At 41.3% G+C, this 14,524-nt stretch overlaps 3 protein-coding genes across 4 annotated transcripts in view; 2 read left to right on the forward strand and 1 right to left on the reverse strand.

The window, feature by feature from the left end:
- slc26a11 (solute carrier family 26 member 11) overlaps nucleotides 1-4,747 on the reverse strand; it is a 47,322-nt gene extending 42,575 nt beyond the window's left edge. The window contains exons 1-8 of one of the 2 annotated variants that reach the window (XM_047577657.1): nucleotides 4,597-4,747; nucleotides 3,825-4,029; nucleotides 3,473-3,694; nucleotides 2,860-3,052; nucleotides 2,431-2,516; nucleotides 605-824; nucleotides 330-508; nucleotides 120-192 (exon numbers count right to left, since the gene is read on the reverse strand). In XM_047577657.1, the coding sequence (XP_047433613.1) occupies nucleotides 120-192; nucleotides 330-508; nucleotides 605-824; nucleotides 2,431-2,516; nucleotides 2,860-3,052; nucleotides 3,473-3,667 (946 nt within the window). In that variant the 5' untranslated portion in view covers nucleotides 3,668-3,694; nucleotides 3,825-4,029; nucleotides 4,597-4,747. The remainder of the gene's footprint in view (nucleotides 1-119; nucleotides 193-329; nucleotides 509-604; nucleotides 825-2,430; nucleotides 2,517-2,859; nucleotides 3,053-3,472; nucleotides 3,695-3,824; nucleotides 4,030-4,596) is intronic. The other variant, XM_047577656.1, reaches the window with a different exon arrangement.
- Nucleotides 4,748-4,799: 52 nt separating this feature from the next.
- On the forward strand, nucleotides 4,800-10,460 carry sgsh (N-sulfoglucosamine sulfohydrolase (sulfamidase)). The gene is made up of 9 exons (XM_047577658.1): nucleotides 4,800-5,046; nucleotides 6,140-6,300; nucleotides 6,376-6,481; nucleotides 6,564-6,940; nucleotides 7,139-7,220; nucleotides 7,294-7,497; nucleotides 7,995-8,161; nucleotides 8,244-8,461; nucleotides 10,141-10,460. Exons 1-9 carry the CDS (start codon nucleotides 4,965-4,967, stop codon nucleotides 10,322-10,324), a joined length of 1,581 nt encoding a protein of 526 aa, XP_047433614.1. The 5' UTR covers nucleotides 4,800-4,964; the 3' UTR covers nucleotides 10,325-10,460.
- A 2,465-nt stretch (nucleotides 10,461-12,925) lies between these two features.
- npb (neuropeptide B) lies at nucleotides 12,926-14,439 on the forward strand. The gene is made up of 2 exons (XM_047579378.1): nucleotides 12,926-13,304; nucleotides 13,874-14,439. The coding sequence occupies exons 1-2, from the start codon at nucleotides 13,041-13,043 to the stop codon at nucleotides 14,000-14,002; spliced, it is 393 nt and encodes a 130-aa protein (XP_047435334.1). The 5' UTR covers nucleotides 12,926-13,040; the 3' UTR covers nucleotides 14,003-14,439.
- The last annotated feature ends 85 nt before the right edge of the window (nucleotides 14,440-14,524 follow it).

Here is a 14,524-nt window from a genome sequence, read left to right on the forward strand (position 1 = left end):
GAGATTCTTATTGTGATGCTAAGGCTATGCTCACATAAAACCAAGAACGGAGATTTCTTTCCCTGAATCCAAGATAAATGTCACTACTCAATCTTTCCTGCAGTTGGTATGACACTTACCAAAAGCTTTGGCTATAGCAATGCTCTCCAAGAGACCCATGAAGGGGATCACAGCAAGACCACCACCAAAGCCCTGTACAAAACACAGAGGAAGACAGGCAAGTCAGCTGTGTTCTTTGAATGCAGGAGATATTTTAGACATGGACGTGGCATTTAGCACAAAGATTGAGAGCCTCTGTCCTGTTGCTTGCTCGTCCCTCTGATTCTTACCTTTACAATCTCTCCAAAGGAGACAACGGTACCATTGGCTGAGGTGTCTGTGGTGGGTGGAAGACTGAATGGAGGAAGTCCCTGGGCAGTTTTCCCAGTTATTGTAAACACATGATGACCAGAAGCCTCCCACGAAAAGGCTATGAGGGATGCTGCCACAACCACCAGGGCATTACGCACTGATCAGAGCAGAAAAGAAATACAAAAAAAATGTATACAAACAGCAGACACAAACACACACAAAAAAAACACACTCACAACCACATAGTACTGACTGGTAGCAACACCCCACACTAGTTTCCTGGAGACTCTGGGGCAGGTGGAGTCATTGTTAGAGGTTTCCAGATTCCTCTTCATGAACATCAACATGATCAGCAGAACCAGACAAAGCAGGCCCAGGATCACGTCCCCTACTCTGGCCTCTGGGATCTTGTAGAAGGTGTAGTAGACTTCAGGGAAGAACTCGTGGGGAACATCTTGGATTCCCAGAATATTCTAGAAACAGGAACAACAGGTAACTGAGATTATCGACAACATGAGTGGATGAGTTCCTGCTCCAGACTCAATCAAAATGTTCTTTTAAATGCATTACACATTTTTGAGTTCAGAGTCAACCTTGGTGAGTACCTGCAGGCTGCAATGCACTAAAGCCCTTATTCATTAATATATGAATATTTCCACAAATTTCTACAGAGTCAACTTACTTTTAACGTAAGAATAGATAAAAACTTCAACGCTGCTAGTCCCACTTCCAGAGTTTCGGTAATTTTGAAACGTGTAACCACTTCAGCATAGTTTTTCCAGGGTTCATGTTAATTATGAACTTAATTTAGAACCCGGTCCCTGTAATGGACACACTGAGGTCCCTAGTCCTGGGGTAATGCTTCTCATACTGTTGGTTTTATCTGCATGTCTCCTCATCTTCTTTATAGATGCCACATGACCAAACTTGATCTAAAATGTAGAATCCAGACCAACGTTTCTACTTTTTATGTACTTTTATGATACTTTTGTATAGTTTAAGTGTAAGAGTATTGGATGCACTAAGACAGTGGTTGTCAACCGTGGGGGAGCGCACACTCTCCTAGGGGGGCGCGAGCACAGGACGGGAGGCGGAGGGGCACGGACTCACTGACTATTAGGACAAAGGAGATGTAGCAGAGTCCCAATGTACAACCTACCTCATCAAGAAGCTGCGAGCGCAGCGTGGTAAGTGTCAATGAAAGTAGCCTACTGTTTTGCCCGAAATGACTAAGCAAGCAGGACGAGCGTCCTGATTCGACCGACCGGGCACACACGCACACAGAGCAGCGATCTGATAAAACATCTGTGTTAAATGTATAAACTTCATCACCGGAGTGTCCCTCATTAACACAGATGTCCTAAACCACACGACTGTTTAACGGAGATTTCACATAAAATAACGGAGGTGAATGTGACCTCAAAAAATATAAAACTGCACTGAACCACCTTTGGGGGGGCCAGCTTGCAAAATGTTGAGAATCCCTGCACTAAGATAACCCAGTGTGTGCGCATGTGTGTGTGTGTGTATATATGTTAGTGTTTTTGTTATTGTTATGACCTGCATGCACGCATACACCAATCAGTCATAACATTATGACCACCTTCCTAATATTGTGTAGGTCTGCGCCTCCAAAACAGTTGTTACTCATCAGAGAATGGAGCTGGACCTTCTGAGGGTGTCCTGTGGTGTCTGACAACAGGATGTTGTTAGTGGGGGCCTGTGGGTCTTATGGGTTGAGGGGAGGGGCCTCTGTAGTTCATCTCACCGATACTTGGTCAGTTTAAGATCTAGTGAATTTAGAGGCCAGGTCAACACCATGTGCATGTTTTTTCAGTTGTTCCTAAACTGTTTTTGTGTTTGTGTCTGTGTCAGGCTGCATCCTGCTGGGGATGACTGCTGCCATCAAGGAGTGTCATTGCTTTGTGGTGGGGGTGTCTGGTCCGGTGTGGGTGGGTGGTACATGTCTAAGTAACATCTACATGAATACCAAGTCCAAATGTTTCCCAGGAAAACACTGTATTGCAACAAGATGGTCAATGTTATTTACTTCTGCAATCAGTGACCTGTAATTCTTACCTTGACCTGACCAAAGCCAATCGTTACTGCAGCAGCACAAGTGAAGCCTTTTATTACAGGATAAGAGATGAAGTCCAGCAAGAATCCTGCAGTTGACAAGGAAAGCAAATAATGATTTACAGAAAAATGAAACAGTTCTTTGTGCATAGATTTTGACAGAGCGCAGCGTAGCAGTAGTAGCTGTGGTTCTGCAGCTTAAACCAACATGACTATGAACCATGACTACATGACTAAATCTTTCTGATTTGAACAATTTATCGCAGTCTAAAAAAACATGTTTTTAATATTGTAATTTTATCATATTGAGCTTTTTTTTTTTTTTTTTTTATAAAAGTCATCACCTTAGTTCACAAGTTTAAACAAAATTAAGAAAACAACCAAAGCTGGAGTCACAGGGTTTCCACATGACCTTAGCTGCCCTCTGCTCACCTAATCTCAGTAATGCCATCACAGTCTGGATGAGTCCACAGAGGAGGCTGAGCAGCACGGCTCTATGTGGCTGGCCCCCCACCACAGTGAAACACAAGAGGGACATGATGGCCGTGGGACCCAGAGTCACGTCCTTAGAGGTCCCCAGCAGGGTGTAGATAAACCCCCCCATGAAGGCAGAGTAGAGTCCATACTGCAGATAGAAGAAACGTTTTTAGATTAAAAAACTGAACATAGTTGTAATAATAAGTTATTTTTTTCTAGCTAGTGTTTAAAAGCCCTACTGAAAAAAGTGTTTTGTGTTTGTGTTGTTATTTCTAAATTATGGAGAAAAGATAATGGAACTTCAATATATATCTTAAATTTTGCAAAAGGGTCTTAAACCCTAATTTTTTTTTTTTTTTTTTTTACAATTAATGGTCAATAAAAAATGACAGAAAATAATGAATAAATATACTTTTAAATTTCCCACAAACCAAGACGCCATCTTTAAATGTTCATAACCCAAAGGTATTCAATTACCAGCATTACAAAACAGTATAAAGGAGAAACAGCAAGAAAAAAAACTGACGCTTTCACATAAAAACACTAAATGAATCAGGACGGGCCTCACCTGAACAGGAAGGCCGGCTACTTCAGCGTAAGCCAACACCTGCGGTACAGTTGTAAGGCCAACAGTGACACCTGCAAGGAGGTCCATCTGCAGCCATTTCAGTTTGTACTTGGGCAGCCAGGAGAGAATGGGCAGCCAGGCCGTCAGCGTGCTGTAGGTACAGCAGCGCTGTGCCGACCTCTGAAGCCAGTCCATCGTACAAGGTCAGGGATGACAGACAACCTGGAAGCAAGATTACGACAAAGGGAATTAGTAGAAAACTGCAAGTGTACAAAAATATATATATAAAAAAACATTTACCATATTCAAATGTGTGCACAGGGAAGGTGAATACAGAATAAAAGACACTTACACAGATCTATTAGGTTTCTTCCTCTGCTTTTAATGTCATCTGCTTTGCGGAGCCATTTTGTTCCTCTGGATTTGGTTTGTTTGTTGCGATGGCCAGCATACTGAAACACCCAACAAAGAAGCTCTGTGCATACTCTGGTGTCAGCGTTCCTGTTCGCATTTCTTCAAAGCCTGTTCATGGCATATTTTCACACTCAGGCTAAGATCTGTGCAAAAACAAACAAAAATCAACAAATGTCAGATGTTCAGACAAACATCACTTTCCACAAATGGGTTTACGAGCTCACTTCAGTATTTTCAGGTGACTAGAGAACAGATATATCGTGTTTTTCTTTGACCTTCGACCTTACTGAGTTTTGAAGTCTTAACTAATCATGTGATGATCCCAAGACAGGTTGTTCATTAGGTATCTGAACAGCTAAAACTTATTTTCATCTCAGTCACATACAAGGCATAATACTTCCCGTGCAAATAGGTCTACAGGTATGCATCAGTTACCAAACCTGATTACACAGCATGATGTGACATTTACTTACTACTTCCAAATGTGTCTCTTTTATGTAGGCTATTTGAATAATATTTGAATAACACTTTGGCTCTGACAAAAACATTGAGATGAGTGACTGGAACAGAAGAGAATATAAGAGAATATATATTTATATATAATAGAAAACAATAAAGCTAAAAAAAATCTCATCAGAATTGAATACAACACACAAAAACCGGGCAAAAAAAAAAATGAATTACAAGAGAAAAGAATTGACGCTCTTTACCTCATCTATTGTCTTTCTCTCGAGCATTAATCCTGTGTTTGGCTGTGATTTTTTTCCGGGTGTTTTTCTGTCAAAATCCTTTAGTTGCACATACTAAAACCACTTCCTAAAAAAATATTTCGCTGATCCAAGGCGAGAAAGGATTTCCTGTTTTCTCTCACCATGTGACCACTGTCATGTGACCTCATGTGGGCGTGGCTTAAGTTGTTTGAGGAAGAAGTCTAAAAAGATTACTATTGTCGTTTACTGTCGGGAATATGCCTCTATGTACTCATTCTGACGACCGAGTTTTCCTTTGAGACACGTTAAATGTCACACTGTGGTACCAGGAAGGAATTTAACAGTCAAGGACAGTGAAATAGCTCACCATGCTGCCTGAGTTGCTTTTTATTATTTTAGCATCATGTTCCATTTCAGAGACAAAGAGAAGAAACGTACTTCTAATAATTGGTAAGTGAACTTTCATATTTCTGTTCAGTGGTACGTTATCTCAGTTGCCACTTTACTAGGTACATCTAGCAACCCTTAAAGTTATGGCTGAAGTGTTCATAATGCAGTCAGCTGATTGCAGTATGTTATATTTTATATGTTTATATTGTATATGTTGAGTGTTGTGAACTACAGTACTTAGTCTGTGGATATTGTACATCAGGACCCTTCAGTTTTTCTCCATTCTTCTTTGCAAAACCGCTGTCATGTGGCACAGATAAAACAGACCCTTTCGAGTACAGCCACAAATTTACTATTGGCTTGAAATCTGTCTTTTTAACTCAGAACAGTCACCTTGTAGTCTGTAAAATAATTCTGCATAGACTTCACTGTATGCTTTAGGCATTTTGTCTTGTTGAAATATAAATCTTTCCCAAGTCCTAGTTCTTTTGCAGAGTGAGTCAGATTGCCCCCTCGATTTTACTTTCTAAATTTTCTCAGGTCATTTTAGCAGCCACCTTTTCAAGGTGTGCGGGGTCCACCGCCGAGAAGCATCCTCACAGAATGATGCTGCCACAGCCATGCTTGTTTGATGTTGACAAAATGTAACATAAAGCCTGTAAACTTGTGCATCCACTTATTATTTATGTCACTTATTCGACATTACATATTGGCATTGGCATTTGTAGAAATCCAGTTTCACTTTTCTGCATGTTATAGCCGCACTATGAAAGATTTAATATAAAGAGTTGCTCACCATTCTCTTCAGTCTTCATTTGTACATGCTGTAGTCATACATTTTGACCATTTTGACCATTTTGCTTTGGCTGCAATTCTGGGAGAAAAAGAAAAATTTTGCAAGATCTGGAATCCTTTCTACCTCTACTCATCATTAATCAACTTCCCAGTTAAGTGGTGCACATCCCCAGCCATAACCCTGTTCAACGCCAGTGCAATCAGCTGGTATGCTGACTTAAAACCAGACCTCATCGGCCGTTGCCCTTCTTAGAAGTGTTAATTCTGTAAAGCACTCACGCATGGGTGTAATTTGGGGATGTCCACAAGCTTTTGGCCATGTAGTGTAACAGCTGTCATGTCTTCTCCCTTTTCCCAGCTGATGATGCCGGTTTTGAAACAGAAGTTTATAACAACTCTGTGGTCCATACCCCCCACCTGCGCTCTCTGGCCCAGCGCAGCGTGGTGTTCAGCAACGCCTTCACGTCTGTCAGCAGCTGCTCCCCCAGCCGCTCCGCCATCCTCACCGGCCTGCCACAGGTAAGATGCTCTCACGTGTGAAAGGGAGGGAGAGGAAAGACGAAGTGCTGATGTGAGTTTGTCCTGTGTTTTCAGCATCAGAACGGTATGTACGGCCTTCATCAAGGAGTCCATCACTTCAACTCGTTTGATGAAGTTCAAAGTCTGCCGCTGCTCCTCAGACAGGCCAACGTACACACAGGTAAATGACAACTTCGCTGTTTGCCTCTTGTCAACCTTCATTGCTCTTGACCACTTTTTCTGCTTGGTCTTTTGTTTCACAGGTATCATTGGAAAGAAGCATGTTGGTCCTGGGCCTGTTTACCCTTTTGATTTTGCCTACACAGAGGAAAACAGCTCCGTCCTCCAGGTGGGAAGGAACATCACCCGTATCAAACTCCTGGTCCGCAAATTTTTCCAGACCCATAAAGAGGAAGCATTTGAACGAAGACAAAAGAGAGAAGTGAAAAAAAGGAATGCAGGCAATTTAAAAGAGGAAGAAAGGCCGTTTTTTCTCTATGTTGCCTTCCACGACACCCACAGATGTGGACATTCACAGCCCCAGTATGGAGCTTTCTGTGAGAAGTTTGGGAATGGTGAAATGGGGATGGGCAGAATCCCTGACTGGATCCCAGAACATTACACACCAGAGCAAGTGAAGGTCAGTGAATAAAGGTAGATCTCATGTCTAGTTTTCGTCATATAGATAGATAGACAATAATAAATAAGTTTTGACACACTCTGTAGATCTTACTAAGACTTTTAACTGGCGCTCTACTAAAAAGCGAACTGGCTGAGTTACAGCAGAGGGCTTCTTAACATGCGTTCATCTTGTCTGTCCTTGTGTCTTGCACTTCAGGTTCCTCCTTTTGTCCCAGACACTCCTGCAGCACGAGCAGACTTGGCTGCACAGTACACCACAGTTAGCAGGCTGGATCAGGGTATGTGGACACACACAATGGAAACAGGCCTCCGCGAACCTGCAAATTGTTATAGTGCAAGTTTCCTCTGCAGGCATTGGGTTAGTTCTTCAAGAGCTCAGAGAAGCCGGTTATGAGAACGACACGCTGATCATCTACAGCTCAGATAACGGCATCCCCTTCCCGAATGGCAGAACCAACCTGTATCAGTCCGGCACAGTGGAGCCCATGCTGGTGTCATCTCCAGAGCACAGGGAGCGGTGGGGAGACACCAGCCAGGCCTACGTCAGCCTGCTGGGTAAGAAACAGATTTAATAAATAGTTCAGCACCCCATCACCCACCCACCCACCCACCCAGCCATTATTACTTAGCTATGCGAGTGTATTGATGTGATAATCTCATGTGCGGCAGTGGCCACTAGAGGGAGACTTTACAATAATGTATCAGGAGCAAACCCTCACAAAATAAACTCAAATGATTAATATGAAAATATAACGTTATAATAAGTTAAAATGATACGAATGTGCAATAAATGTTGACAGAAGATAATTACAACACATCAAATAAACCAAAACTTCTTTCTTGGGGAAAGAAGGGGGAAGTTTTCTCTGCCTATAAGAAACACGTAGTTCTTCTGATTGTCTTGAACAAAATGAACAAAATGCATCCAGATACAACACTTTTCATCAGACAGCGATTTAATATCAGGAATGTTTTTCTGTATGATGTAGTAGACTAATTATTACCATGTTTTATTATCTCACTCTAATCTCTTCCCTTGTATTTTTGGGCAGACATCACTCCCACCATTCTGGACTGGTTCTCTGTTCCCTACCCGTCCTACAGTCTCCCTGGCAGCCCTGCCACCCCAGTCCACCTCACCGGGCGCTCCTTGCTGCCTGCTCTGGTTACCGAGCCCGGCAGCTGGCACACAGTCTACTCCAGCCAGTCCCTGCACGAGGTCCCTAAGCAACACAAGAGTCAGACAGGACACCACTCAGATATGAACTGAGCCTTTACGTGTCCTGTTATTTTGATTTCAGGTGACCATGTACTACCCGATTCGCTCCATCCACCAGGGGGCCTACCGCCTTCTCCACAACCTACACTACCGCATGCCCTTCCCCATCGATCAGGATCTGTATGTGTCACCCACCTTTCAGGACCTGCTGAACCGCACCAGTCTGAGTCAGCCGACGCACTGGTTCAAAACCCTGGAGCAGTATTACTACAGAGAGCGCTGGGAGCTGTTCGACACCAGGTTTGTTACACCTGCCGGCTTTGGTCAGTGTTGATTCTACTCTTAGCCTAGGAGAGTAAAATCTATATTTGTCCTGGACGAAAACTTCATAAAATGAACCTTTTTGAAGACCAGAAGGCCAGACAGGATGTAGGGGGGCATCACAATAATTATGCTTGATTTTGCATGACAAAAGAGCCACTTGTTACAAATAAACCTGCAACTGCCTCCAGTTGATATGTTCAGCTTCTGTTTTCTTTAATTATACAACTATAAATGGCTGAAATTTGAGTTCCTGTTGCAATGGCACAATTAAAAATCGCCTCTGTGATTGGTGGAAAATTGGAGAGGTGGCTGCTAATAAGGTATTCTCCTTAACAACCTGATGTTGCTGTCATTGCAGTTCATTTAATATGGAGGTAAAGTAATTGTAAGTAGAACGTGTTTTAGGAGACAGTCATTCCTGTAAACTGCAAACCAGGCTCTGTGTTTCCATTCTCTCTTTACTGTCTCGCCCTGCAAATAAATAACAAAGAAAGCTGACGATGAGCCAACGGCAAACTCATTGTGTTTACAGTATAAAATAACTGTATGCACAATCTGCATATTCTTCTACATATTTTATTTATTTATTTAGTTGTACACAGAGATAAAGGCATTTTTAAGTATCTGTTATAGTAGTATTTGCTGATCATTTATGCACTGAAGACATTTCATAGAGATACATCATTATTATGTAATGTTACACTGAACAGCCATAACAATATAACCACAATGGACATACACATAAGGCTAATATACATAATATATATATATATATATATATATATATATATATATATATATATATATATATATATATATATATATATAACATTTTCTAGTCGAGGTTCATGTTAGAATCAGGGTGCCCATGACGGCCACAGAGCAATGGAGGTGACCTGGTCGGATAATTCATGTTTTCTCTTACATCTTGTGGTCAGGTGCGAGTGAAAATGGGTTGAGCGACACAGCAACTAATTCAAAGTCAACACGTCTCAATGTCTGATCTCTGAATGTTAACAGAATAATGTCAATTATCTGTTTATGTGGGTGATGCCCCACGTGTAGCCAGCAACAGATGGAATCAGCAGTATCAAGAGAAAAACACTACAACTCCATTTACTAACACTTTTCTACATATCTGCTCGCTGAAAGTACTTTACATGGCACATCTACCCATTCGTTCACACAGGTACACACACATTTACACACCAGTGGAAACTCGGAGCAACTGGGGGTTCAGTGTCTTGCTCGAGGTCAGAAGGACACAGCATGTGGTCCATGTATCGGGGATCTAATCAATAACTCTGATTTGTGGACAACCTTCTCTACCTATTGAGCCATAGCCACCCTATAAATCTAAATGCTTGCAGCTGGTTTGCACAGTGTTTACTTCACTGCAAACCATTCCTGCAGAAAGAAGAGTTAAAGCATTGCTGAATTCAACATAATCACATGTCAGGATATTTGTGGTATGTTTGAACTATTTCAGACCAACGATATTTATATAATTTGATGTTATGTTGGGAAATTATTCCAATAAAAACAGACACAAAATACTAACACATTTCCCTGAAGTAATTATGAAGTCTTGGGGTCAGGAGTAAAGGACTCGTGGCCTCAGTATTTAAACTGTTTATGATGTTTTGCCAATGCAGGACAGACCCACTTGAAACAAGAAACCTGGTGTCAGACCCGTCCTACAGCGCTGTGCTGGAGAGCCTGAGGCAGCATCTGCAGAAGTGGCAGTGGGAAACAGGAGACCCGTGGGTCTGCGGACCAGACTATGTCCTGGAGGACAAACTCGAGCCTCACTGCAGACCCCTTTACAATGGACTCTGATGCACCCTAATGGTGCTTTCACTCATCTTGATTGACATGATGTCTGCACGCATCTGGGCATTTAGCTTGTAAAATACATTTACTTGTTTTGATATTTGTTGTATTTTAGTCCAGAAATAAACATAATTTAAATCCATAACAGTGTTTGCAGTATAATATCATTTCACTTTACATTACTGGATAATTGAATCTTTCAAGTTATTGAGTTTCTTATCTGCTTTTTTAGATTTAGGTACTTTTTCTACCATCCAGACCACCACATAACCCTGTACCAAAGAAAAGTAACGTAATTACACTATTTATTGTGTTTTCTGTTATTATTCACTTGAACAGAGGTAGACTCATCAGCTGAGCTTAGTTCATGACTCACAGAGGAGGTGGCCTAATCAATCTGGAGCAGTGTTTGTATCGATAAAGGCCTTTCTTCCCCTCAGAGCCTCGCTTTGAAGTGAGACTTATTCTAATAAGGTCCATGTAAAAAGCTGTTCAACTTCACACAGTTTGGGTCAGTCGATTATTCTCTCGTGTTTATTGATCTGGTCATCTGTTTCACTCCTAATCTGTCCATTTTTAGTCATGATCAAGTGTTTTGAAGCCTCCCGCTTTACTTCTGCTTCGCTGAGCACTTTTCTGATTAATGCTGTGAGCATGGGCCCAAATTAACGGCTTGATTTTCTGAACAATTTTCCAGACGCAGCGAAATCAATCTCTTCACTGCAAAATGTCAAAACCAAGTGTTAATCCATAAATAGACCAATCGCCCTGCGTTAGACAGGGAAACATTACATAACAAATCTAACAATCAGATCAGTCCAATAACACAACGCATCCCTCTGCATCCCCATTTGCGTCAATGTCCACCAAACAAATCTTGATGAGAACAAACCTACAGCTCTGGTACTACTCCACCTGAGTGCTGCTTTTGATACAGTGGACCAACAAATTCTTTTAAAAAGATTAAAAAATAAGTGGGGTTGTCTATGTGGAATTGTCTTAAACTGGTTCTACTCACGTCTTTGTGGAAGAGAGTTTTTCATCTCTAGAGAAAATAATTTCTCCAAACACTGTGGGGCACCAAAAGGATAAATTTTAGGACCGTTACTTTTTAATTAATACATGCTACCCCTTTGCAGTGTCATCAGGACACACAGCATATCCTTCCATAGTTATGCTGATGATACTCAGCACTATGTGGCCGTGTCTCCCGATGACACTGAATCTACAGACTCACTTTTTAATGGCATTTTAGATATTAAGGGCTGGATGTCACACAATTGGGCGGCACAGTAACTTGGTGGTTAGCACTGATGCCCTCCCAGCAAGAAGGTCTAAGTTCGAGTCCAGCTTGGGCCTTTCTGGGTGGAGTTTGCATGTTCTCCCTGTGTCTGTGTGGGTTCTTACGGTGTGCTCTGGCTTCCTCCCACCTCCAAAGACATGCTCGTTAAGCTGATTGGTGAATCTGAATTGAACATGGGTGTGAGTGTGAGTGATTGTCTCTGTGTTGGCCCTGTGAAAGACTGAAAACCTGTACCCCGCCTCTCGCCTGATGACAGCTGGTATAGGCTCCAGCAACCCCTGAAACTCCAGTGAGGATAAGTGGTAGTAGAAGATGAGATGTCACAGAATTCTTTTTTTTTTTTTTTTTTTTTTTTTACGGCTCAACCAGGACAAGGTGGAAGTAATCACTGATTCAAAAGCTCAGACAGAGAAACTCGCCTTTAAACTAAATACACTCAAGATGCAAGAAACCCAGTAGTGACTGAATTTTAAAGCACGAATACACTCCACTACAAAAACAGAATTTTATCATTTAAAATATATTTAGAAAGTATGGCCATTTCTGCCTCTGAGCGACACAGACTAATGCACACTTTTCTTACTAGCAGGCTAGACTACTGTAATGCTCTCCTTTCTGCTCTACAATTAACTATTACAACTACTACAATTAACAAGCTGCAACTAATTCAAAATTCAGCAACACAAGTTCCCAGTCAAACCAGAAGGAGAGCACACATTATGCCTATTTTAAAATCCTTACATTGGCTGCCTTGTTTTTTTTTTTTTTTTAATTTTTTATTGAGATCTTAATTTCAAGTCTTTCTATATTTTATTCTGCATTTCATTTAATTCTGTTTTTAATGTTCTTATATCTTATTACGATTTAATATTTTATCAGTTTTATGCTTTTATTTGTTTATTCTTATTTATTTATTGATCTTTTATTATTTTAACTTATTATATTTTAACCTTTCCTTTTTACAGTGTGCATTAGTCTCCATGTCCTTGTTGTTGTTAATTCCATGTTTACATATTTTTGTCTATCAAAATGTACAGCACTTTGAATGGCGTTCACTTGTTCTATATAAATACAATTTGATTGATGATTGGTTGGATGTCCACTGATGTTCATCCATTTCACGCTGATCCCTCAAAGCATCATAGAGGGGCTTACGTCCACCTATTAGTCTCCAGCCCCCTCATAAGGCAAACCATCAAAAACCAATCAATTCGGATTTTTTTTTTTTTTTTTCCTTTTTAAAGACGGATCACAATCCGCCCACCTCAGCTCTGGTGTGACGAACATCGTGGGTCACGATAACGTAACCAGTCAGCCTATATAAGCAGCAGAAAGTTTGTACTCACACAGCAAAAACCAAGCTCCGCTCAGATCAGACGCGTTCTTCTCTGCGTAAAAAGTGCCAAAACGGTTCCAGACATGGAGAGGTCAGTCAGGTTTGCCGTGGTGTGCGTCGGAGTGTCTCTGCTCATCTCCTGCCATCCAGTGGAAGCCTGGTACAAGCAGTCGACCGGGCCCAGTTACTACTCGGTTGGTCGCGCCTCCGGTTTGCTGTCCGGTATCAGGAGGTCACCGTACGTCCGGAGAGCCGAATCCGAAGAGACGCTGGTGGACAGCGGGGAGACGGCAGGTAACAACGTGATACCGGAGACTAACAGGCAGATCTCCATCCTCAAAAGCATGGTAAGTCCATTTGCAATACTGCAAACTTTATTCCCATATGAAGTAGGTTTATTTATTTATTTATTGTCATTACAGGGAAAGACAAAATAAAAATGAAATGCGCCTAAGGTTTCCTTTTCACTCAGCACCAGAGGGATCATACTTATGACTCTTAAATACTAAACTGTATAAAAAAAATATATATATATATTAAGTAACCAGACTTGATACAGTTTTAACACTGTAAGCCTGCGTCACAAATATATGGAAACAACTGATCTAAAAGTCAACAACTTACGCGTAAAAAGGCGCCAACCAGACAGTGCAACCAAAGAGCAGGCATCATCAAAAGAAAACTTGCATTGAAATGATCCCTACCTCAAAAAACACATTTCTCTGAAATAATGGAGTTTAATTATTAACTGCACACCAAATGAGTTAAGACCAAACAACGTGGCTGTGAATAAAATAAATAAACACGCGCCTTTTTCGTCCTCACAGGAACAATTTTCTTATTAGAAGTCGCTTCAGAAATATAGACTACAAAAGGAAAATAATCATTTTTAAGTTGTAATTGTCTTATCCTGCAGGCCATCTGCGTGAAGGACATCTCTCCAAACCTGAAGAGCTGCGAGCTGATGCGGGACGGGACGGGCACCTTCCAGTGCAAGGCGGACGTCTTCCTCACCCTGGACTCCCTGGACTGCCTGTCCGCATGAATCCCGGTCGCAGAGACAGCTCTCCACCGAAACCCGGGAGCGCTTCTCTGGAAAAATGAAAAGTTAAAGAAAGAAAAATTGGGGGGTCTAATGAGTGTGGGGTTTTTCGCGGGGGAAATGATGGCGCAAGGGTAACCCAGATTGTCGATGATGGACCGCTGCAGACTCTGAATGTTCACTCTTATTTAAAAAGAAAAACAACAACAAAAAAACACAAACATTGTTTAGTTTTGCTTTGGTTGCTTAGATTGAAAAAAAAAAGAAAAGAAAAAAAAGAGAAATATTAGTCGAAGCAATTTCTTTTTCAATTGTTACTGTTTAATCCCTGACGTGTACCTGCCAAACTGTATTAAATGTCCGGAAAGTTTACTGCAGATCAGATTTCCTGGAAAGTACTTTTATTTATTTTATCTATTAAAATGAACAAACACTGGTAACATGCTGTGTGGGCTAAATTTGTCTTTAAGTCTTCTAGGAGATGGAGATGAAGCAAATCATAAATGATGCAGCATTTCAAATTCA

The sequence above is a fragment of the Mugil cephalus genome, chromosome 2 (genome assembly GCF_022458985.1).
Source record: "Mugil cephalus isolate CIBA_MC_2020 chromosome 2, CIBA_Mcephalus_1.1, whole genome shotgun sequence".
Lineage (NCBI taxonomy): Eukaryota > Metazoa > Chordata > Actinopteri > Mugiliformes > Mugilidae > Mugil > Mugil cephalus.